The sequence below is a fragment of the Vitis riparia genome, chromosome 13 (genome assembly GCF_004353265.1).
Source record: "Vitis riparia cultivar Riparia Gloire de Montpellier isolate 1030 chromosome 13, EGFV_Vit.rip_1.0, whole genome shotgun sequence".
Classification (NCBI taxonomy): Eukaryota; Viridiplantae; Streptophyta; class Magnoliopsida; order Vitales; family Vitaceae; genus Vitis; species Vitis riparia.
In genome coordinates, this window is record NC_048443.1 from 27,310,844 (window position 1) to 27,335,434 (window position 24,591).

Sequence of the window (24,591 nt, forward strand, 5' to 3'; positions counted from 1 at the left end):
AGCATGAAAATGGAATGCTTTAAAGAGAGGGAATGAGAAAGAGATAATCACAGTAGAGGGATCAGGGGCAGAAGTAAGGCGCAGATAACGTTTTTCGATTTCCTGGCAAGTTCCCTTAACAGTAAGGGCATCCCAGTCAATATCTTCAACAGCTCTGCTGCCACCCTCTTCAAAATTTTTGCTTAGAACCAAAGCACTGGCCCTCCTAGTGTACAAACTTCCAGCTCCAAAATTTTTGGGCCTAAAGTGATTAGTTTCTGCCCGATGGCCATGTCCTTTTTCAAAACGTTTAGAGCGATTTTCCCTTCTCTTTCTCTCCTCTGGTGAATTTGCAAGGGTTATTGCAGAAGAATAATATGCCGTCAAACTCTGTTCCTTATCACTATCACTAGATGCATCACCATTCTCAGCAGAATTCAAAACATCACCAAAACGTTGTCTCTTAACTGGCCGCTGAGCACTTTTACTTGCAGTTCTCTGTTCTATTAGAGGAAATTTTGTACTACTCAAACCATCCTCCTTGATATCAGGTTTTCCACTTGGAAACTGCATTTTAAAATGAGATAGATTTAATAAATTGATTAAAGAGACAAGTACTTCTCAACATTCAATGCAGTAATAACACAGAGAAATAAGGACAAGGTCATAGCCACCCTTATTGAACACCATCCCCAAAATAAAAAAATAAAAAATAAAAAATAAAAAAATGGACAAAGAGAAAGGCAAAGGGTATAGGCTCATCACCTGCCATTCTGCTGTAATTATTATTTTTTTATTTTTTGACAGGTACCATTCTGCAGTAATAATACCAGAAAAAGAGAGGAGAAAAGGAATACCTTTTTATCCCTTTCAGTTCTTTCATTGAAAGAAACCCAACCACCATATTTAACTGTCTCATGATTGATGGATGCTGATTTTTCAATCAATTTCTCGTCAGCTACAGGCTCCCACCTACTTTTGGATCGTCTACTTGGACTTCTTTTTGGTTTTGGCAAAGAAACAGAGATTGAACTCTCTATATTGCTGCAGATCAACCAAAAGGTTAGAGACATTGTTCCTGGATGACACACTGGATTCTAGTACTAGGATCTAAATCTTTCCATCAATATACCATTATAATAAGATATGTTCTACATTATTATATGTAATACAGAAATAAAATCCTTTTAGCAATTTAACAAAATTAAATTTTAATGGGATCAAACTGGATTTCCCTAACAAATGGATTCCAATACCAACTCTTTTTGCTATATCCATCAGGTTACCGGATCAGATTGGGTTCAGATGATATTCCAATCCCCTTAAAGACCTTACCTCAAAACAGTAAGGTTAACAATTTTTGTCTAAACAATTCCATATTCTGATATACACCAAACTGTACATACTTGTACAACAAAATGCAATTGCAGCAAAAACTGGGATTTCCATGGCCTTATAACATCTAAACAATCAGTATAAATAATAAATTGAAGGAATAAAATAAAAACCAACACCAAAATAAAAAACCAACATGCACTCTATAATCTAAATTTGAAGACTTGGATGTGTTCAGTGTTCAAGATTCTGGATGAATCTTGGGACAGAATTCAGAGCTCTTCCTTCCAGGAGCATGTTATTATGAAATGTGAACATAATTTAATGCAAGGCATATGGTTTTACATTGAACCAGATAGGAGAAACTTTCACCATGATACTTTTTGAAACTAATCTGGAAAAATATCCAACTAGATGCAGATATCAAATATTTTACCAATTAAATTAGAACAGTTGCAAAATCCAAAACTTCCAACACCAAAAAAAGAAACAGTAAAGAAGTTGGCAAGATGTAACACAATCACAAAACAGTCACGGCAGAGATAGGCATATCAAATGAAAATAAAAATCAAAAGATAAGATTTAGTGAGCGAATACTTATTGACAGCATCTGCATCTGGCAGTGGGAAAAGAGGCTCAATGTCCCAATCTCTTGTGTAGAGTGTACCATCAGCAGTTGCCTTAGTAATTACCTGAAGACATTTAACTTGAAATAAATAATAATAAACTTCACACCAAATACTACTTCTAGAACTTTAGTATGAGTTGACTTGATACACATTGTTGGTCCAATACATACCAACTTAAGCTTCTAGGTTAAAGTGGTAGTTTAACATGGTATCAAACATTTTAGTTTTTAGGAGGTTATGAATTCAAACTAACCACTTATTTATTTTCTCAATTTATTGAGTTCACAAGCAAGCTAAAAGAAGTCTGACCATGAGGTGGAATGTTAGGACTTTAATCCAAGTCAACCTAATATATATTATTTGTCAATTACTTAACTGCTTAAGCTTTTGAGTCAAATTGATTGCTTAAAAACTACAACCAAATATTATTACAAGCATCTGATCATCATGTCAATAAAACTCAACAGAGATCAAACTAAGTAGTCAAACTGTTGAATCAAACAATCTTCCACAGATACAATCTCAACAGCATAAAGGTCAAAGTTTATCATACTACTAGAGTGCTAATTTGGTCATGTGCTGCAACAGTCAGACTACATCTCATTCATACTAACAGACTGACAAGGGCCACCAGATGGCCAAAGGGGACACATGCTCTAAATAGAATTGAAAGGCAAACCAGAAGCCAACCCAAAACGCTTGGAAACTAAACCAGTGATGGAGGAGGATGTACCATGGTAGTGGTGATAGAGGTACTGATGATACAATTATGACAATATTTTTTTCCTTTTTCTTGTATGGATGTCTTATTTATGAGAAAGAAATGGAAATCATTTATGAATTAAAATAAGTAGGTTTGTCCAAGACCTGTAATTTTGACTGGAACTTCAATACATAAGGACAATCATTTTTAGTCTTAGCAAATGTTTTATGCAATCTCAATACCGCAGAAAGTCATCTTACCTATAAAAAAAGAAAAAAAATACTGCAGTAAGTCATCTAAAAGAGGTTAACAATGGTTTTGCTAGCCTGGTGTACAATCTGGCCCATATCCTAACTATTTAAGTTTCTAGGAAAGTTGGTAGTGTAATATGATATCAGAAATTTGGTTAATTAGAGGTTTCAATATAAAATTTGTTCTACTGTTTATCCCCTCATCTATTTATCTGTAATTCTTAACTGCTACCAATTTGTCTCTCCACATGCAAGCATGAGGTCACACGTGAGGCAAGGTAAGCCCAGCATACATTATGTGCTCATATTCTAACAGCTATGTTAGCCTAACACATTTTATATGCACTTCCATGTGACTTAGCATAACATGTAGACATGAAAATAGTACGAAACTAATAGTGTAATTTCAGTCAAACCTAGGCATAATGGAATTCCAAGTACTTTCATGCTTTCAATTCTGATAAATAAGAGCGGATGGTATGCATGCAACTATTAAACAGTACTTGTCACTCACTGTACAATTTACATTCCTAGCTTGAGATGGAACCTGAAACTCCAAAGTAGAGATATTAAAAGAAATAAAGAAAAAAAAAAAGACCATCACATTTCTTTCATTTGAAGGACTAGTATGAAAAACACAAAGCATTATGATCTGAACCAGTCTAACAGTTCAGAGTTGTTACTTGTTTACAACTTTTCACCATTATCAGAGAACAGGAGGAACTAACTCATGTTTAGTGCTAACTAATAACTGGTAAATGCTCCAATATTTTATGCCATATCACCATATCTATGCAACTTATACAAACAAACTATATTGAAAGTAACTGTGGTGCAAGGCTAACTTCTAGAGAAACCACATGTTAAAAAGTGATGCCATCCAATCTATTAATACAGAAGTAGTTATATATTTCCAAGTTTCATTTTTATCACAGAAAGAGTGAGCCAGCAATAAACATGTAAGATATTGCATTTAAAAGCAAATAATTCTTCAGAAGAATTGCCTTTTAAACTAAGTAGCTTACTTCCTTCAGGACAGTTTGACAAGCTGCCATTTGCGTTTCACCTTTGCAACGAGCCAAGGCCCTTTCCACATAACCACGTAGAGACGGAGGGAACATTCCAGGCTACAGGCAAAAAAGGTAAAACAACTTCTCTAAAATCAAATATCATGAATCCTCAAACACACAAAGAACTGAACTAGTGCAACTTAGGCATGACAATATTTCTTTTCTATAAATAGGCAAAAGAGCAATATAATAAAATGCGCATAGCATAGCACAACAATATGACAGGCAATATAAATGACAAATTATATTAAGAGCAAATCTTTAACAGAAAGTATTAAGGAACCTGGCCTGCTTACATTTCAAAAAGGCAATAAATGAAGTTCAGAATCAAAACAAGTGACTAAACAAAAGATACAAGCCAGCTTTGCACGTGTTTTTGACACGAACTAGATTATGGCTAAAAGTTAAAAGTGTGAAATGATAAGTAAAGCTAAAAGTTTAGACTGATATTTTTTTTGATAAGTAGAAGCACAGAGAAAGAAATATATTAGAAAAGGGGCACCTTAAGGCTGACCCAAAAGCATACAGGGTGTATACAAGAGGCGCCATAAGGCACAAACAAAAGAAGAGGAGATACAAAAATCACCAGCCCTCATCTAGAACCCAACCAATCCAAAAAACTGAATAAAGGAAGAGGACCTTCATTTACAACGGACTTAAAAGTTTAGACTGATATGGATCAACCCAAATCTATAACTAACTTGTATAGATGAACAGATTAAGATATGAAAAAGTGTTTAAGAAACAGGGACCAGCAGTTAAATTGTCCAGACCATCAACTAGGAGGATTTCCAGGTCTTTGGAGGCATGATTCTGAGAGGTGGTGGTCTCCTGTAATATATGTTAAAAACATTAGATAGTTTAAATCTCAGTTTTTCATGGATTTATTTCCTTAAATTAATTTATTTTTCAATTTTTTTTATTCTATCGCTTTTTTACACTCTTTATTTCAACTGACACGCTACCCAGTTGGTTGAACAGTTTTAACTGTTCCACCAGTCAATCTTTTAATTAATTTTCCAATCCCTTTTTATAACATTCATGTAAATATATACTTGTATTCATTCAAATATATATAAGGTTGTAGAACAATGTCATTATCATCAGAAAGAATTAGCAAAAAAAGATTCTACTTCAAAATTGTTGTAGGATTCCTAGTAGGAGAGGACGTGAGCCACATGGATGGTGAGGTGGAAGGCTTAAGAGGGGAGTCGAGCAGACTACAAGGAGAATGCTTGGGATTGGGAAAAAGTGATGGAACAAGAAGATCTGAAGATAGTGAGTGCTGTGGTCCCAAATGGGGATAGAGCAGCAAAGAACACTTAGGAGAGGACCCTAGGAGATGAGCTCTTTATAGAGACCCAAGGACTAAATTACCCCAAGTCGACCACCATGACTCCTCTCTTCTCAAGAATCCATACATCCCTTATTGATGTATGGACAACTATCTCACGAGCATAGGTTTAGGTTCAGCCTCAATGGGAAAATAACATGGAGCACCTAACAATGCATCTTCATTGACCAAGAACTACGAGATCACCTCCTTCATTTTGGGGTGATGGAGGTATAGTACCATTTGAGTCTCTCTTTTTTTCATGTTTTTCCCAAAGGTTTGGAGAAAGCTGCAAAATAGGATTTTCCTAATCCTCCCTTCCCAAAAGGAAGAATGTGAAATTCCTTTTTCCTTTCCACAAGGACCAAGAGACTGTATCTAGTCGTAAGAAGAATGTTTGGTATAGATAACTTAAAATGTTGTTATGGTTGGCTTCTTTTTTTCTTTTTCTTTTTTTTTTTTCTTTTTTGATAGGCAACCAAGAATATACCAAAGACACCAAACAAAAAGCGGGGGCACACCCCAAGTACACAAGAGATATACAAAGGGAGCCAAAAAACAGAAACACCTTAAAAGAGTATACAAAACACCCTCTCACTAACTAATACACAACTAGTTGATAAAATTTAAAAAGGAATCAAGGCCCTCTTGAATATGTTGGCGAGTCCACTGGAAAAGGATATAAATAAGAGAGTCCTTTAGTGCTCGATCCGAGCGTTGAATTCCATCAAAGTATCTTTGATTCCTCTCTTGCCAAAGAATTCAAAACAAGCGAAGAGAGGTTGTCCTCCAAATCTTTTTTCTATTTTAGCTAATAAAACTCGCATACCATCCCTTAAGCAAATCTTTCACAAAAAAAAAGAGGACCCAAGAACATCCAAAGAGAGAAAATAACAAATGGCAAAGACCTTTTGCCTTTCCATAATGGATTAGCAAGTGATTAGTTGATTCTTCTGAATTCATACATAAACAACAATGGTTAGCTAACACCCATCCTCTTTCTTAAGTTGATCCAAGGTCGAGAACCTTTCCCAAACCATGGCCAAGCAAAAATAACCCACCTTTAAAGGCGCCAAAGAGCCCCACACTAGCTTTGAGGGGAAAGAAATACCTTTGTCCAACCCTAAGGAAGAGTAGAAAGATTTCTCTGAGAACTTCCCACTCTTGATACTCTTCCAAATCAACTAAATTGTCATCCTCACTGCTCTTGCCAAGCACATGAAGCCTTCTAAGTAACCCCTTAACAGTATGTAGCTCCCACTCCTAAAACTACCTCGTAAATCCCATGTTCCACACACCTTGTCCACTAATGACCTCTCAAGTGCTCACCACCCAAGCCTTTTTATTAGAAGCAAAAGAGAAGAGAAATGGAAAAGAATCCTTTAAAGGAGCATCCTCATACAAAACATCAAGCCAAAATTTTGTCCTCCTTCTATTGCCAACTATAAAAATTGTTCTAGCTTTAAAGGCTTCCCAACCTCCTCTTAGCGCCTTCCACAAGCCAACATCATAACCCTTTTTGCCAACAAGAGAGCACCAACCTCCAGGTTCGTCCCCAAACTTCCCCACTGTAACCTGTCTCCAAAGGAACTCCCTTTTCAAGCAAGGCTTTATTAAGAGACGAGACCCTAATCCTAAGCCTTCCCAAATTGTTATTAATGTTGTTCCTAAAAAAAAAAGAATTTTTAGGTGTTTTAATAGAGAACCAAGGCTAAACCCTATCATAGTGGAAGACCTCCATAAACTTGCACCAATCAATCATTGTACCAAGTAGTGACATCCCCATGCTTGCAATGACATGTGGCATTTAATGTTGGCAGTCACTCAATGGTGACATGTCTCCCTCCTCTCAATCTAGTTGAAGCAGCATTAATACACGTATAGTTTGTTCACCTCAACAAGCCTAACTCCATTCGCCAAACCAAAACTCTTAACCTATCCCAAAAACTTGATGAAACAAGCTAACCATCAAGGTACACCAAGTCCATTTTAGGACTCCTAAGACCTGCTCTCAACTTGAACAAGTGTAACAACATTAGGGTACTACATCCTAAGTGTGACTTCTCCAAAGGAGCCTGGAGACTAAGTTGATAGGTCATAGAGTGGTACAAACTTATAGGAAGCACCCCCCATGTAATAGTGGATGGGATGATACAAATGTAAAAAGTGGAAGCAACCCCCATGTAATAAGTGGATGGGATGATACTAATGTAAAAAGTCAGGTGGCTATCAATACCACCTTGTGTGGGGTCATAGTCAAGTCAATGGCAACCTTAAAAGGCAGAGCTAGCCGATGCACCCTTGTGAGGGGGCCTAAGTTGATGCCACCCCTACAAGAGTCAAGTTAACACCATCCCTATGAGGGCTCTAAGGAGTTACCTGCACGAACTAAAAGGGGTTGACCCATTCTTCTTCTTCATATGTGGAAAGAATGAGTGGTACATCACTAAACAAGTATCATGCCAATAGTGGTGATAAGTCCACTCCCTTTGCATCCACCATAAAAGAGCATTCGATAAGTAGGTCAACATTAGCGCCAATCTTGGCTTCCAACTTAAAGCAAAGTACATTGATGTCAAGCTCTAAGTGTCAAAGCAAGACACATAGAACTGAGTGAATGAACAATAATTTTGTACAAGCGTGGATGCACTATAGGTGGTTCAACACGTTGCACTAAAATACATTTCATGGAAGCATGGGTCCATAAGGAGCGCAGAAAATTGGACATCCACAAAAATCAACACATATTTAGTTAAGTGGAACTCTTGCCTAACAAATACACTGTCCAATTGTGAGCTTATATACACTTCATCCACCAAATACTCCTAATCAAAGCCCTAAATTAGTAAGCCAGCGGGATCATATAGTTCACTAGTGCTTGTAATGTAAATGCATTTAAAGGAACTCCCAACATTTGAACAAAAAATAATGATGACACATGGGAAATTTTTCAGATGGTGCAAAACATTAAACTAGAACTTATGAAGCACCAACACAAACCTAGGAAACAAATACAAACAAAACAAACATGGAAATGCAAGTTCTTTGTAGTTATGTAGGAAAGGGATTCATGATAATAAAGTAATTAGATCTCTAGGTGGGGATGGGAGTCACTGGGGTTCTAGAGTCTGCCAATTGAGACTTTGGAAAGCTATCAAAAGAGGACAAGACGGTTTTTATATTTTTAATTATTATCTATATAGAAGATGGACTTCCAACCAAGCTTTTGTTTCACATCTGATCGAGGAAAATCCTTCCAGAGAATCCTTTTCCGAATTTGTTCAATATTGACCCAAATAAAGAAGCTGATGTAGACAATTACTCGTGCTTCATGCTTGAAGAGAAAAAAAAAAGGCATTAAAGCCAATGATTTCCAAGGTCTCAAAACTGGGAGATAGAGTTGGTGGAGTCTTTCATGTCAAGCATTTCTAACGTTGCAATCAGTAAGGATAGAAAGAACATGTTAGTATTGAAGATCAATAGGTTGCATCTCAATTCAGTTTTCTGTAAGGACTCTTTTCAAGTGTCAATGTCTTCATCCAATTGCATCTAAACCCCCACCCAAGATGGCTAAGCTGTATAGAAAAATCCTTCCTTAATCACCTCTCTATTCATTCTGACTGGATCATAACCAGATGCATTTTTAATCTCCAAGAGATCCTTTGCTGATCTGTACTTATGGTATAGATGGTTTATAACCCACAAGCTTTGTTAATTGTTATTCTCCATCTGAAGCTATTGAGGATCAACTGACCCACTAATATAATCTAGATACAAGCATGTTAAGTCAAAGACCATCATGAGATAAACTACCACAACTACATCCTTTTTGGCGTTTCATTGATTCATCTATCCACATCATGCCAATTGCCTTACAGGTGCAGTGATCAAACTCTTTGTTGCACATGATCAGACCATTTCAGAGACTTTCTTCCAAAACCGTCCCCATCATGGTAACCCCCAATTCTCATAGAAGCAATCATTTCCCACTCCACCCTTTCATGTTTTGTCACTAATCCAACTTAGCATCCATACAAGAGCAAAATTGAAGAAGTAGATGCCAAAACGAAATCTTGGATAAGAAAAAATGGCTAGAGATTTGATATCAAGATATGACTAAATATTGATCCAAACTAGGTAGAGATATGATACCAAGATATGACTAAATATCTTTGAAATTTTGTAACATATAGAATCAAGTGACCCAAGATGTGAAAGCACACATTATTCATTCTATGATTATGAACTAATTAAAAAGATTTTAGCTTCTGCATACAGAGTGACTTTCAATTGCCAATCTTGTATGATGCATCACATGGGCTATAATACATCTATAAATAATTGCAGTAAGAGTACATGATTTATATATGACAACTTTGCATTGTGATTGAACAGTTCTCCTATAGCAATATGTTTGTCACTTCCAGACTAAAAATTACAATTTAGAGAACTATATCAGTATTTGGCTATTCAACTCTTTTCAGCAAATAAACAAATTAAACAAAACAAACACTTCCAAATTTGCACCTTAATTCTCAATAGCAAATCTTTTAAGGAATACCATACCATGACTCTCACCTTAAGTATAGCATCAGCACCATCATGAGACAGCACTTTGTCGCTTGGCTTTGGAACTGAAACACCGATATAGGCTGGTTTTGCTGCGCCACCAGTGGCAGAGCTATCCTTATCAATTTTTGGTAAACCCAATGCCAAATTTGATGCAATTCTAGGGTTTGTTGGAATCTGAAGTTTGTTTACTCGGCGTGTATCTAAAGATGCAATTGTTTGCAATGGTGACTGGTAGCTGTGGGATACCTTATGAGCAGTGGGATACTGTAAATTGGATCCTTGAGGACATGCAGTTTTTTGTTGATCCTGAAAGCTATCATAAGAAGGTTTCGTATCCAAATGTTTTTGAAAGTCTGGTTGTACAGTACTAACATGGTGATTTTGGAAACTTGGAGCTCCATGTTTCCAATAACCATCATGGGTATCACTGATTGCAGCACCAGGCTGACAAGAAAACCAGAAAAAAACAGTTGAGTTCAATATACAGATGGAAAGTTCTAATTGTTCCTGCAAAATTCTGATAATAAAATTTAGAATAATAAAAAAACCCAGTAAGTTGATTTTTTTATTTTTTTTTTAACTTTCCTAGAAAGAGGAACATTTCTGGCACTCACAAAAAGAATAATTCAGTCTAATATGCCATAAAACTAAATAATATGGACAATGATTTCAAAGATCTAATGCAGCATTACTTACAGCCTCATTATGAGAACTTGAAAATAAATTTAAAGAGTTCCTTCTTTTTTTAGGTAATAAAAAGATTGTATTAGTATCAAGAAAGTATACATGTACACAAAGCAATGGCAACCGAACTACCAAAAAAAAAAGGTGCGAAGAAAAATAAATTTGAAGAGTTCATGTAGAAAATGAATGGAAAATGTATGCAAAAGATGAGACAAAATATTATAAATTTCACATGTTTTACCATTTATGTAAATCATATCAAAAATGCCAACCATAAGAATGTCTCTAATCTACAAATTACATAAATAAGCACCAACAGCTGAACAAGGCCTAAAGGTCCTGCATATCATCAAGCTGAGCATAACTTGACTCATAACCATAGTTATCAGTTAATCAGAATTAATGAGTACAATTGAAGGCAGATAATTGATTTTAAATTAGAGGTAGAAGTTCCAAAACATGTGGTTGAGGTCAAGGTTTCAACTCATCTTAGAGGCATTTCCTTAAATATTCTGACCTACCAGGCAAATGTCTCACCTGTTGACCTAGGAAACACACCAGATTACTCCAGTTCAACATTAAAAATGTCCCCTCACCCTCCCCCAAGATTTTAATTGCACTTCAAGCCCCTTCTATCCTATGATGAACTGAACTAGACAAGTAGTCAGCTCAACCATCTGGGCAAGTCCAGTTTTAGCAACTTCAGTCACAAGTCAGGTGTTGGTAGTTATGGGCACAACTTATATAACTCACTCAGATATCTTTCTTGGCATAAAGTCCATATGAATGTTCCCAGTGATCCACAGTATAGTCTCATATGATATCATTCCCATTCATTATTTAAGTGTGCTTCATGCAAGCTCTATTGTGCATATATCATTTGCTGTGCTGTTGTTTCTAGTATTATTCACATTTCATCTTGAGGCCTCTCATATGATAAAATCTATTTTATCACTTGAGTGTTATAAGGATGTAAAAGGACAAGAAACTTTTTGTTTCTTTTCTTCTCTTTCCCTGATAGGCATATCAGGACAAGTAACCCAAACTAAAATGGGTGTGAAAGGGAACTCCAAACCTGTACTGAAGGCAATGCAGATGAATTCTCTGAACCCCAAGATGAGATGGAAGGTTGTGGCGGATGGCTGGCTGAGGTAGAATAGCCACTAGTAACACCAGGAATTGGACATGCCAAGTTAGATGTACTGGTTACAGACATGTTCTCCGTCCCAGGAGCACAGCTAACTTCTGTTTGACTGTAGTAATCCGCCCATTGCTTATAATGCTGCTGATACTGTAATGAGGTTGCAGCAGCAGTACTAGAACTATAAGCACCATTGGAGTCATGAGTGTGGTTTGCATATTGATGAGTATAGTTTGCATAGTTTCCTTCACTCCACAAATTACTCTGATTACTGTAACCGCTGGTTGAATGTCCTCCAGATGTCTGATAATCACCAGGATTGTAGTAAGTGCTTGGATAACTTGCAGGCCCAGCATAAGACCCTGTATTCTGAAATGAGGAAAGGGGCTGATAAGGAGCACCTGTATTTTGATTTGCTCCTACAGGCTGAGAATATGAATGGTTTGATTGCTGCTGATAGCCACTATAGTAACCTGGGTATCCTGTGTTGCCATAACTGTATGGATCATTAGAACTTGGGTATGTCGTGTAGCCATTATATTGTTGTGGTACACTTGCTGCTCCTAAACTTGGTGGAGGATAGACAGCGGATGCTGCATTCAAGCCATCTTGAGCATTCCTTAAGTGTGGCTCTGTCTGCTGAACATGATGGTAGCTAGAATTTGAAAACATCCCATTCTCTGTGGAGTGATTATCTGCTCTATGCATGTTCCATGACACAGCTTCAGATACCGTTGTGGAGGGATGATATGAAGATGCATGCCCTTGGCTTGCATCAACAATCTGGCGTTTCTGGTTTAAAAAGTTATGGTAATTTGTCAATTAATATTACCACTTAACAATAGCTGAACAAAGAAAATGATTCGAGAATCAAAAAAACTTTAGATGAAAATGGAAAGGCGACCAAAAAAATATTCAAGCAATTAAAAGCAACCATTGCAAAGCCCTTTTGGAGCAGGTTATCTGAACCTTTTTGAATGGTTAGTCACACCAGATAAATCTACACCGAATTACAACTTATGAAAAGCAACTATATGAGTTAATAACTTTGAACTAAATAAGAAGAACACTCCCTATTCTGAATTAAAAGCTAAAATTCGCAAGGTTATAGTTTGAACAGGTAAATAGATTGACCTTCCTGGAATGCGTCAGCTGCAACAAGATATTCAACCATCTAAACTTAGAGCTGTACAGAGTATATAAGTTATCATGCCCATGCAATCCAATTAAAGTAAAGAAGGACTCTATGTAAACATGGCAATAGGCTACTACTGACTGTCAACTATATATAAACGTACTAATAAGTTCTGTGAACTACATGTTTTGATCACTATGTCATAAGCAATCTGCATAAATACAATTATTTGACTCATGCTCAGATCCTGGGCATAATTAATGCTTCCAAAAACACACACCAAAAGCTTATTCAGCCTTTTGATATATGCTAGGGAATGGCATGCATTAGGCATGTGAATTCACTACAAATGGAGGGAAGAAGCATGAACAGTTTTGAAGTAATTGTAGAAAGATAGCCATAAGCAAGGGTTACTGATTAATCTCTGATTTTTTTCTTAATAGGTAAACATTTTTTCCTTATTTGGTCCCTACTAGAACTCAAACCTCCTCTAACCCTACCTCAACCCCTTATTACTTGAGTCAAACCTCAAGAATACTAGATAATCTCGGAAATTTTAAGAGGATAGTTCGAAAACCTTTTCCCTTTTCTTTGTTCTTTGGATAACAAGAGAAAACCTCATGCCAATCCCCTCGTCAAGCACAAGGACTTAGAATAAACCTCAAATACACAATCACCTACAAACTATGCATATTGGATAAATTTGGCCACCTTTTTTAATAAATAGTAAGGCCAGAATTTAAAGGTCAAAATCGTTGAAAGAGTTTTTCTTTTTATAGACAATAAGAGAAAACATATTAAAAGCGGCGCCCAAGAGGAGACACACCAAAGTACACATGATGTATGCAATAGGCACCAAAAGGCTAACTAAGGAAAGACCGAACAAAAAATAAACTCTCTCCCCCTACTTGAAGCACAACCAATCTACAAAGCCTACCATAGAAATAGTCCCCTATGTACACTCTTAACTTATTCCAAAATAATAAACATAAAATGAGATTTAATTGTTTGATCCAATTGTTCAACATTATTTTTTTTTTGATAAGTAAGCAAGGATTTCATTAAAAAGGCTAATCGCCACAAAGCATACAGGGAGTATACAAGCTGGCTACAGCCCAAAAAAGAAAAGGACCAGAAAGAACTACCTCCCCTCAAGTGGAAGCTATCCACTCCAAGAAACCTATAAGGGAGTAAGACTCCTCATCTAAATACACTTTGGCCCAATTCCACAGGTTACAAACAAAAGAATTCTTTAATCTCTGAATATTCAACTCACCCCCCTAAAAGCTAATCTATTCCTCTCCTTCCAAACCGTCCAAAAAATACATAACGGAATGGATTTCCAAATCTTTTTCCTTTTCTTCCCTACAAATGAGCCCCTCCAGGAGATAAGAGTCTCCTTTACAGTTTCTGGTAGGACCCACTTGATATCTATCAACCCAAAAATAATATCCCAAAGGACTCTAGTCACTATACAGTGTAAAAGAATATGATTTACATTCTCTTCTTCACAGCCACACAAAAAACAACAATTTGGTAGTTGCACCCCTCTAATCTGAAGTCTATCCAGAGTGAGCACCTTCTCCCAAGTGGCCTCCCAAGCAAAAAAACAGACTTTAGTTGGCACCCTATCCACCCATATTTTCTTTGCGGGAAACACTGTGGCATTAGGTTTATCCAACAGTCTATAAGCATCTATAACCCTGAAAAAGCCATTCCTTCCTTGCCTCCAGTTAACAGAGTCATCCCCCAATGCAGGCCTATGACCCTCAAAGTATTGAGCAAATCACCAACCATGTCCAACTCCCAGTCATTAAAGTCCCTCTCAAAAACAAGATTCCACTCTCCATGGCCCGAATCTTGATCCCACATTTCCTCAATCGTGGCATCTCTATGCGCAGCTAGAACAAAAAGATTGTTGAAACATTGGGACAACGGAGTATCAGTGCACCATCTGTCTTTCCAAAATTTAATTTTGGAACCCTTCCCAACTATAAAAGCCAAATTCTCCCAACACCAATCTGATTCTTTCATAATCTCCTTCCAAACCCCTACTCCCGCCGCCCCATTGACCTTCTTAGGCCTCCATCCATGTTCCTCTTGCCCATATTTCGTAGAGATTACTTGTTTCCAAAGGTTATCCTTTTCACAAGCAAACCTCCAAATCCACTTGCCCAGCAAAGCTCTATTCAATGTGGCTATTCTCCTTAACCCTAGCCCACCATTGAGTTTTTCTGAACAGACCACATCCCATTTGACTAGATGAACTTTTCCTCCCAAGTGTCCACCCCCCCAAAGGAAATCTCTTTGGGTTTTCTCCACTCTTTTAGCAACGGCCTTGGGCATGCGGAAGATAGACAGTTGGTAGATTGGCATACTAGCCAAAGTACTTTTTATGAGAGTGATCCTCCCCCCTTTGGAGATGTACTGTCTTTTCCAAAGAGCAAGTCTCCTCCTGACCCTCTCCTCCACTCCATCCCATATAGAAGAAGCCCTATTGGGGGCCCCTAAGGGGAGCCCCAAATAGTGAGAGGGCAAAGACCCCACCCTGCACCCTAACTCAGCTGCCAACTCAAGAATCTCCTCCACTTCTCCAACTGGGATGATTTCGCTTTTGGCTAGATTAATACGAAGTCCCGAGGCCGCTTCAAACCAAAAGAGAAGCCAACTTAAATGAGATACTTGCTCTTTGCTCGCCTCACAAAACACAATGGTATCATCAGCAAAAAATAGATGAGAGATATTCAATGAAGATCTTCTACCACCCCGAATATTGCACCCTGTTAGATATCCCCCCTCCACCGCTCTCCTGATAAGGACGTCCAGAATCTCCATTCCCATAACAAAGAGGTAAGGGGATAAAGGATCCCCTTGACGAAGCCCTCTAGTGCTAGGGAAAAACCCAGCTGGCACTCCATTAACAAGAATAGAGAATTTAGCAGAAGACACACAATTCCACATCCATCCCACCCACTTGGTCCCAAAGCCCATTTTTTGGAGGACCTTCATTAAGAATTTCCAATTGATGCTGTCATACGCTTTTTCTATATCCAATTTGCAGATAATACCCTTTTCCTTTCTCTTCTGCCACGAATCTATCACCTCATTAGCAATTAAGGAAGCATCCAGAATTTGTCTTCCCATAACAAAGGCATTCTGAGCGCCAGATACCACCTTACCAATCACCTTCTTGAGCCTATTAGCTAAGACTTTAGCCAAAAGTTTGTAGAGTCCCCCCAATAGGCTAATTGGTCTAAAGTCTCCCAGGTCCTCCGCCCCGCTTTTCTTAGGGATCAACACCAAGAAGGTGTTGTTGAGACTCCTAACAGAGCATTATGTTCATAAAACTCTTTAAACATCTCCATGATCTCCTCTTTTGTGAATTCCCATACATTTTGCCAAAAGGCTACAGTAAAGCCATCCGGGCCTGGGGCTTTATCCCCATTCATCTCCATCAATGCCGAATGGATCTCACCCTCTGAAAATGGTACTTCCAGACTCTCTGCTTCTTGCTAGCTGATGCAATCCACCTGGATGCTACCAATATCCGCCTGCCATACCATGTCTTCAGAAAGCACCTGCTGAAACGAGTTCACAACTCCTTCTCTCACCTCCTGCTCCTCTATCAGCCACTCCCCATTAACCTTAATTCTGCCCATAGTGTTGTTCCTTCGGTGTGCACTAGCCATTCTATGGAAGAACCCCGTATTTCTGTCCCCCTCCCTTAACCAAATCTCCCTTGAATGCTGTCTTCAATGGGCTTCCTCCAACAGCACCCATTTCTTAAATGAGTCCTTGGCTTCCTTTTTTAAGTCAGCTTCCTCCACAGTCAAGTTTCTCTCACTTTCCACCCTATCCCAATGGTCTACTTGCTCTAACGCTGCAGCTTTATTGGTCTCCAGCCTCCCAAAAACCTCTTTGTTCCAAGCTCTCAGATTCTTTTTAATTTCCTTCATTTTAACATTCAATCTGAAGCTAGCGCTGCCCCTGACCTCAATCTCCTGCCACCAAGATCTCACCATGTCCTTAAACCCCTCAACCTTCAGCCACATATTTTCAAATCTAAACGGGGTGGGGCCTCTACTAATTCCACCCCCCTCTAACACGATTGGGAAATGGTCAGAAATTGGACAAGATAACCTGATCTGAGTGACTCCATTAAACCGATCTAACCAGCTTTGGGAGACTAAAAATCTGTCAAGCCTCGCCCACGCCTGATTATTAAAACCCCCATTCCAGATGAACTCTCCCCCCTGTAGAGGCAAATCCACCAGCTCTAATTCATCCACCGTCTCTGCAAATCTCCTCATGGCTGAACTGATTCTACTTTGACTACTCCTTTCTTGCTGAAACATAATAACATTGAAGTCCCCACCAAGACACCAGGGATCGTCCCAAAGACCTCTTATCGCCCCAAGTTCCTCCCACATACCTTCCCTTTCCGCTTTAGTAAAAGGACCATACACTCCCGTAAAAACCCAAGTAGCCCCATTTTCAATAGTCTTGAATCTACAAGACAGAGTAAAAAGGCCCTCCTCCCAATCCAATATATCCAAGACCCTCTTGTCCCACCAAATCAAAATGCCACCCGCAGCCCCCTCCGCATTAAGGACTCTCCAGTCTAAAAATCTTCCTGTACCCAGGCTTCTCACAATGCCTTCCGACATCTCCTGAATCTTGGTTTCTTGAATACACATTAGGTCCACCCTCTGACTCCTTATAAAGTTCTTAATAATTTTCCTCTTAGAGCTGTCATTAGCTCCCCTCACATTCCAACTTATAATCTTCAGCTTCATTGGACAACTATCATCTGATCCCCCTTGCCCTGAATAGGACCTTTCTGTTTATTCCCCCCCTCGTAATTGACGGAGCATTCCAGCCTCTTTAGTTCCCTTTCGAATTTGGTTTTCTCCAAGAGCTCCTTGCTGTGAATCTTTTCCCTCCTCTTTCTGATTTTAGTCAGAAAGTTCAGTATCTCCCTCTCCAACCCCTCCGTAGAGAATCCCAGAAATTCACTAAATTTTGCTAAACTGTCATCCTCCCATAGTTCCTCTTTCTCATTTTCATTGACTTGAGGTCCTGATGCATCAGCATACCCCTCCTTGCCCCTAGCCTTACCTCGGACTTTATTGGCCTCTCCCAACTTCCAGGATCCCTTCTCTTTTTCGACATTCCCCTCATAGACTGTTAGCCAAGTTGACTTATCCCCCCATAACTCCTCCTCTAAACCCCCTGGATGATCAAAAGACTCCCCCTCTAGAGCCCGATCAAAATTAGAAGAAGGAAGAGAAGAATCCCCCAAAGCCCGGTTTCCTTTAAGATTGGAACTCAGGACATACCTCTTGGCTTCTTCTTTAAACGCACGGTCAGTCAAGGATAGGCCTTCAGCCCTCTGATCCCTTCTGATCTCTACTGGCTCCCAACACAGCAATGGATCCTCTGGACTGGATCCTATTTTAGAGACGACACAGCCCAAAAGACCAGCCTTCTCTTGGGCAGCAATTGGGCCCTCCCTTTCCCAACCATCCATTTCTGCACTAGAGGGGCAGCCCATCTCAGCAGCCCAGTTAGATGGGCCTATCTCTGCCTCCCCGGCCATCTTTGACTTTCCTTTTAATTTTCGGCCCAGAAGCCCATCAAGCTTAACCAGCCCACCTTCCTTCTCCTGCTCCTTAATAAACTTGTTTGGGCCATATGAAGACGACCCAACCATTTTACCATTTGAGTAATCCCAATTCCCAGACGACGGGCCATAGGCTTGGTTCCCGGGCCCTAAGTCCGGCCCATACTCCTGCAAAGCCTTCCCATCATCTGGCAGGAGCAGTCCCTCGGTTCCCGCTCCTCTCAAATCCTTCCCCACGCTCTTCTCCGCGCGTGAAAGCACCTCATCCCTGTCCTTGGTTCTCCTGGTGCTTTCCGCCGCGGAAAAGCTCCTTCTCACCACGGGTCTAACTTCCCACCACAGCGACAAGGAGTAAACCTCCTCCTCTACCTAAATTTCTAACATACTCGGTCTAATATCGCCTATTAGCTTGACCAGAATCCTAGCCCATTGAATTTCCCCCATCGTCCTTGTCCGTTCATCAAGTTCGACAAATCCCCCACATTCATCCCCTATTTTCTTCAATATCGTCGGGCTCCATAACGAGATTGGCAGACCAAAGATCTTAAGCCAGGCTTCCTGAATCGTCACCTCCTCTACCCAGCAGCCCGTCTTTGAGTTCCAGCGATCTAAACTCAAATGAACTCCTCCTATTGCTCTGCTCCCCAATGAGGCCACTCTGTGAGCCTCTTTTATATCTTCAAACTCCAACAAGACCTTACCTCGTTCCAGCTTAGCCAGCCCTAGCTTGCTTTTTAAGCCCCACGAGCTCGCCCAAAGCCTCCCCAGCCTCTCCATATTTTCTTCTTGCTTTTTGTTGGATTTCCAGCTCGCGACAAGGCAGTGTTCCAACTTCTGTAAGTTTCCGACCAACTCCTCCCTCGAGACCTTCATCTTGATCGCATTTGTGCCTTTCCAGTTGGAGTGCTTGACTGCTTCTGCGTATGACTTCGCCGGAGAGGTTTTTCCGCCGGCCCGATCTTCCTGAATCTCCATTCTTCTTCCAGCCAGCTTTTCCATTTGACAGATCATCTCCGCCATGTCCGTCCAACCTTTTCTGTCCCTCCTACCTCTCGGTAAGAAGATGCAGGACCTTCTGCGTTCCAGATCTACCACCCCCAACTTTAAAAAGCCACCCGCGCTGTTGAAGCCCCAAGCCAAGGTGAACCGCTTTCCTCTTTCTCTCCACTCCTTCTCCCATTTCCCTTCTTCTTCGTCACGTATACAATGGATTAACCCTTCCTTAAAAAACCCTAAGCTTTCCAACCCTAAGCGAACCCATGTCGAGACCCCCCTCTTCTTCTCCACGATGAGGATCTGACGCCGTCCTTTCCTTTCGTCGAGAGCAAGCTCGAAGGTCTTAGATTCCACCGAGAAGCACCGCTTTCGACTCGCTTAGCCGGACTCCTCATTGTCGCCGTCGCACGCGCCTTCACTCGCCCTCACGCCCCCTCTCTCTCTCACTCCCTCTCTCTCTCTCTCTCTCCCATGCTTTTTTTTAATCAATTGTTCAACATTATTAAACAACCTCCTATCTCTTTCCTACTACAACTCCAAAACAAGGACAAGGTAGCAACCCTCCAAGCTTTCTTCCGCTTCTTCCCAACAAATGAGTCATGCCAACTCAAGAGGTTTCCTTTAACTGCAGAGTGCATCACCCATCTCGCACCAAATAGAGAATAAAATAGTTGTCATAACATTCTTGCTTTGGAACAATGAAGGAGTAACCCCATTACCTTTGCACATGTAACATTCATTCAACAAAATTCATCCTCTCTTTTGGAACTAATCTAGTTCAGAATCCTTCCACAAAAGCATTTTGGAAACAAGACACCACCTTTCCCACCACCTTCTTTAATCTATTGGCTAACACTTTAGCTAACAACTTATAAAGGTTAACCACCAAGATTCTAGGCCTAAAGTCCTTAAAGTCTTCCGCTACCCCTTTTTAGGAATTAGTACTAGGAAAAAAGCATTCACACACCCTATACAAATTTGTCATGCTCACGAAAGTCCCTAAAGAAGCCCAACACTTCATCCTTCACAAAATCCCAACCGAACTGCCAAAACAACAAAGAAAAAGAGTCCAAGCCTGGAGCTTTATCCCCACTAAGATCCAAGAGGGTTTTGAAGGCCTCTTCCTCAAAGAATGGGACCTCCAACAAAGCCACATCATGTCCTCCTAAAGCATCAAAGGGTAAATCCATACAACTAGGTCTCCAGTACCCATTTTTAGCCAAAAGAAACTGAAAGGCCTAGACCACCCCTTCTTTAATCTCACTCTCGTCTAAGACCCAGTTCCCATTTATTTTAATCCTGCCCAAGGAGTTCCTTCTCCTATGGGCATTAGCCATTTTGTGAAAAAAAAAATTGATGTTTCTATCACCCTCCTTCAGCCATAATTCCCTTGATTTTTGTCTCTAGGAAGTTTCTTCTAACAGAACCCACTTCTTGAACTCCTCCCTAGCCTACTTCCTAGCATTTTGCTCCTCCAAGTCAAGGCCATAGTCCTTTCCTTGGAATCCTAAAATCCTACAGATTCAAAGCCATATCCTTTCTAGTTGTAACATTTCCAAACACCTCCTTATTCCAACTCTTCAAAAAAGACTTTAGAGCTTTCAACTTTTCAGCCACAACGCCAACCTACTCTAAATTCTCTCCACCACTTCCCACGCCCTTAATGACTCGGGAGGAGCTCCCAAAGGGAGGGCCAAGTAGATAGTTGCCAGCTTCCCTACCATACAACCCAACTCAAAAGCTAACCACTCCACATTAGCCACTCCCCTAATTTATTAGCTCACTTTTCTCCAAATTTATTTTTAATCCAAAGAATACTTCAAACCACATGAAAACCTAACTCAAAGATTCCAATTGCTCTTGATTGGTGTCACAAAGAATAAGGATACCATCGACAAACAAAAGATAAGACACTTCTATCCCCACCTCACCCCTTCCACCCACCTTAAATCCCAAAATAAAACCCCATTTCCTAGCTCTACTTAAAATCCAACTAAGAGCCTCCATCACCAAAACAAGCAAATAAGGGGAAAGGGGATCTCCCTACCTCAAGCCCCTAGAGGTTTGAAAGAAGATAAGATGAGGTCCCATTAACTAGAAGAGCAACTTGTCGTGGATATGTAACATTTTATCCATCTAATTTACTTTTGACCAAAACTCATTTTGGCCAAGACTGCGATTAAGAGCTCGCTTAAGATTTCTAACACAATGTCAGGCTCTCAACCAAATTACCAAGGTTTGAGGGACCAGGCAGTCAAACAAACCCAACCACATAATAAAAGATATATATTATGATAGTAGTTGAGTTGTATCTTACTTAAGGGCAAGCTTAAGGCTAGAGGTAACTTCTATAAAAGAAATGATAGTATTTAGGGTTAATATTACTGCTTTCGGAAAGGAGAGACAAGAGATCAGTTCCATACAAAGTTGCTTTCAAGCAAAAAGAAAAGCCCCCCAACGGCTTAGAGGCATCAAAAGATCAATGAACTGTAAATACTTGGAGGAAAAAGCACTTTGGCAATTTAAAATTTCCAAAATTATGCAGCTAAAATAGGAAAATTCAATGATATAATAGAAAAATTCAATTACAAGCAGTTAGGATTGAAGCTTTATTTTTTATTTTTTTGATAGATAAAGAGAATAATATTAAACGGGAAGAGGAAACACCAAAGTAGTGCCCTCTAGGTATACAGGGAGTATACAAAAGCAACCCACAGACTCGAAACCAAGGGAGGAGGAAATAGACAACAACCCCTACCCTTACTTAAAGCCTAGCCACTCAAAAAAGCTAACAAGAGAAAAATGGCTCAAAACTATAAACACCCTAACCCAAGACCAAATATCACATACAAAAGAATATTTCAATCTTTGCAGCGAAAGCACCTCATTCCCAAAAGCCAACAAATTTATTTCCTTCCAGACTGACCAAAATATACATAAAGGGGTCATTTGCCACGCCTTTTTACGGGTTTCCCCACAAACGCTCCATGCCACCCAAGGAGAGTTTCCTTAACTGAACCAGAGAGAACCCAAGCCACACCAAAAAGGGAGAAAAGAAGATTTCACAATGCCCACGTCTTAACACAATGAAGTAAAAGGTGATCCACCGTTTCTACTTCAGAAAGGCAAAGAAAACATCTATTTGCCAAAGAGTACCCCCTCCTCTGGAGTTGCTCCAAAGTTAAGATTTTGCCCCAAGAAGCCTCCCAAGCGAAGAATGCTACCTTAAGAGGCACATTCGCCCTCCAAATACTACCATAAGGGAACAAAGAAGAACCTCTGAGCTCTAGAATAGAATAAAGCGACTTGACAGAGAAAACTCCACTTCTAGATGTTGTCCACACCACTTTATCCTCGTCCTCCCTTTGCACCCTAAAGGCTTGGATTTTTAGCATAAAACGCTCCACCATCTCAATCTCCCAATCTTTAAACGCCCTTGAGAAAATAGGGGTCCAGCCATCCCCTACACCATCTGGGTTCCACACATCTGATACCCAGGCATCTTTAGCCTGGGAGATGGCAAATAAAGAAGGGAAAGACTCGCAAAGAGGCTCATCTCCACACCACTTGTCCTTCCAAAATCTCACTCTCCTACCACTACCCACGCGGCAGGCTAAACTACTATACATACCCAACCATTCCTTTCTAATAGCTTTCCAAAGCCCTACACCATGCCTCTCGCTTACGGCCCGAGCACACCATCCCCCCTCCTCTACACCATATTTGTGACTGATCACTTGCTTCCACAAAGCCTCACTTTCTATGGCAAAGCGCCAATTCCACTTACTTAAGAGAGTTTTATTCATCAAAACTAAATTTCTCACACCCAAACCACCTTTCTTTCTTTCCAAACAAACCAAGTTCCACCTAACAAGATGTGGCCTCTGTTCAAGAGCTCCTCCACCCCACAGAAAATCCCTTTGAATCTTCTCCAACCTCAGCCTTACTTTTCTGGGCAAATAAAAGAGAGACATGAAGTAAACAGGCATACTAGAGAAAGTGCTCCGGATTAGGGTGAGTCTTCCTCCTTTTGATATATACCGTCTCTTCCACATAACAAGCCTTTTCCGAAACCTGTTTGAAGCTTTATTGAGTTAACTTGTTAAAATAAGTCACAATAGGAGTTATTATCTTCATCACTAGATCTAGAACAGATATATTATACTTAATTTGCTCATTTGAACACCATATATTGTGAATAGAGATCATTTTGCCCCCAAGGCACATAGGTTCCAGCAGAGTGTTAAAAGGCAAGGAAGGTTTTTGGTCAAAGCATACTAAGGCGGGACTGACTATAGAAGTGGAGACGTTAGCTTTGTTGGAAGGCTTTTCCCTGACAAGTTCTATGGGTTTCATCAACTTGTGAAGATCTTATTTATAAAAGAAAACGACTTGTGAAGAGCAACTCAACCACTATTTTTATCTTGTGCCTCTCATAAATATAGAGAACTATAGATATTGGACGTTTGGTTGAACAAGATCCTTTTTTTTTTTTTTGGATAACCGTGGATGTCCGGGCTAACTTACGCGCACCTCGACTAATCTCACGGGGACCTGAAGTTAACGACCGGGTAAACCTCCAGTGGCCCTGAGGGGACTCAAACTGGTGACCATTAGGGAGCAAACCCAAGGTCGGACCAACTGAGCTACCCCTCAGTTGAACAAGATCCTTGATTTATCAATAGAACTAGGATGTATTGTGACTAGAGATCATTTTGCCCCCAAGGCACACAGGTTCCAGCAGAGTGTTAAAAGGCAAGGAAGGTTTTTGGCCAAAGCATTTTCCAAGCATACCAAGGTGGGACTGACTATAGAAGTGGAGACATTAGCTTTGTTGGAAGGCTTTTCCTTGACAAGTTCTATGGGTTTCATCAACTTGCGAAGATCTTATTTAAAAAAAAAACACTACTTGTGAAGAGCAACTCAACCGCTATTTTTATCTTGCACCTCTTGTAAATATAAAGGACTATAGATATTGTACATTTGGTTGAACAATACAACTAGGATGTCTCATTCTCGGATTCCATGCTTAGCTAACAAGATATTTATATGTTGACAATGAAGTGGGGTGGTTTTTAGGCTAGATATTGCATAGGGGATTTCTTGCCTCCTTGGGAGTGTACCTCTTATCCTTGTATTG

At 39.8% G+C, this 24,591-nt stretch overlaps 1 protein-coding gene across 2 annotated transcripts in view; it reads right to left on the reverse strand.

Moving 5' to 3' along the window:
* The window catches only part of LOC117928746 (SAC3 family protein A), a 32,268-nt gene that overhangs the window by 6,231 nt on the left and 1,446 nt on the right, over positions 1-24,591 (reverse strand). Inside the window, exons 3-9 of one of the 2 annotated variants that reach the window (XM_034848748.1) lie at positions 11,632-12,489; positions 9,879-10,316; positions 3,923-4,024; positions 3,412-3,444; positions 1,912-2,006; positions 837-1,023; positions 52-546 (exon numbers count right to left, since the gene is read on the reverse strand). In XM_034848748.1, the coding sequence (XP_034704639.1) occupies positions 52-546; positions 837-1,023; positions 1,912-2,006; positions 3,412-3,444; positions 3,923-4,024; positions 9,879-10,316; positions 11,632-12,489 (2,208 nt within the window). The remainder of the gene's footprint in view (positions 1-51; positions 547-836; positions 1,024-1,911; positions 2,007-3,411; positions 3,445-3,922; positions 4,025-9,878; positions 10,317-11,631; positions 12,490-24,591) is intronic. The other variant, XM_034848749.1, reaches the window with a different exon arrangement.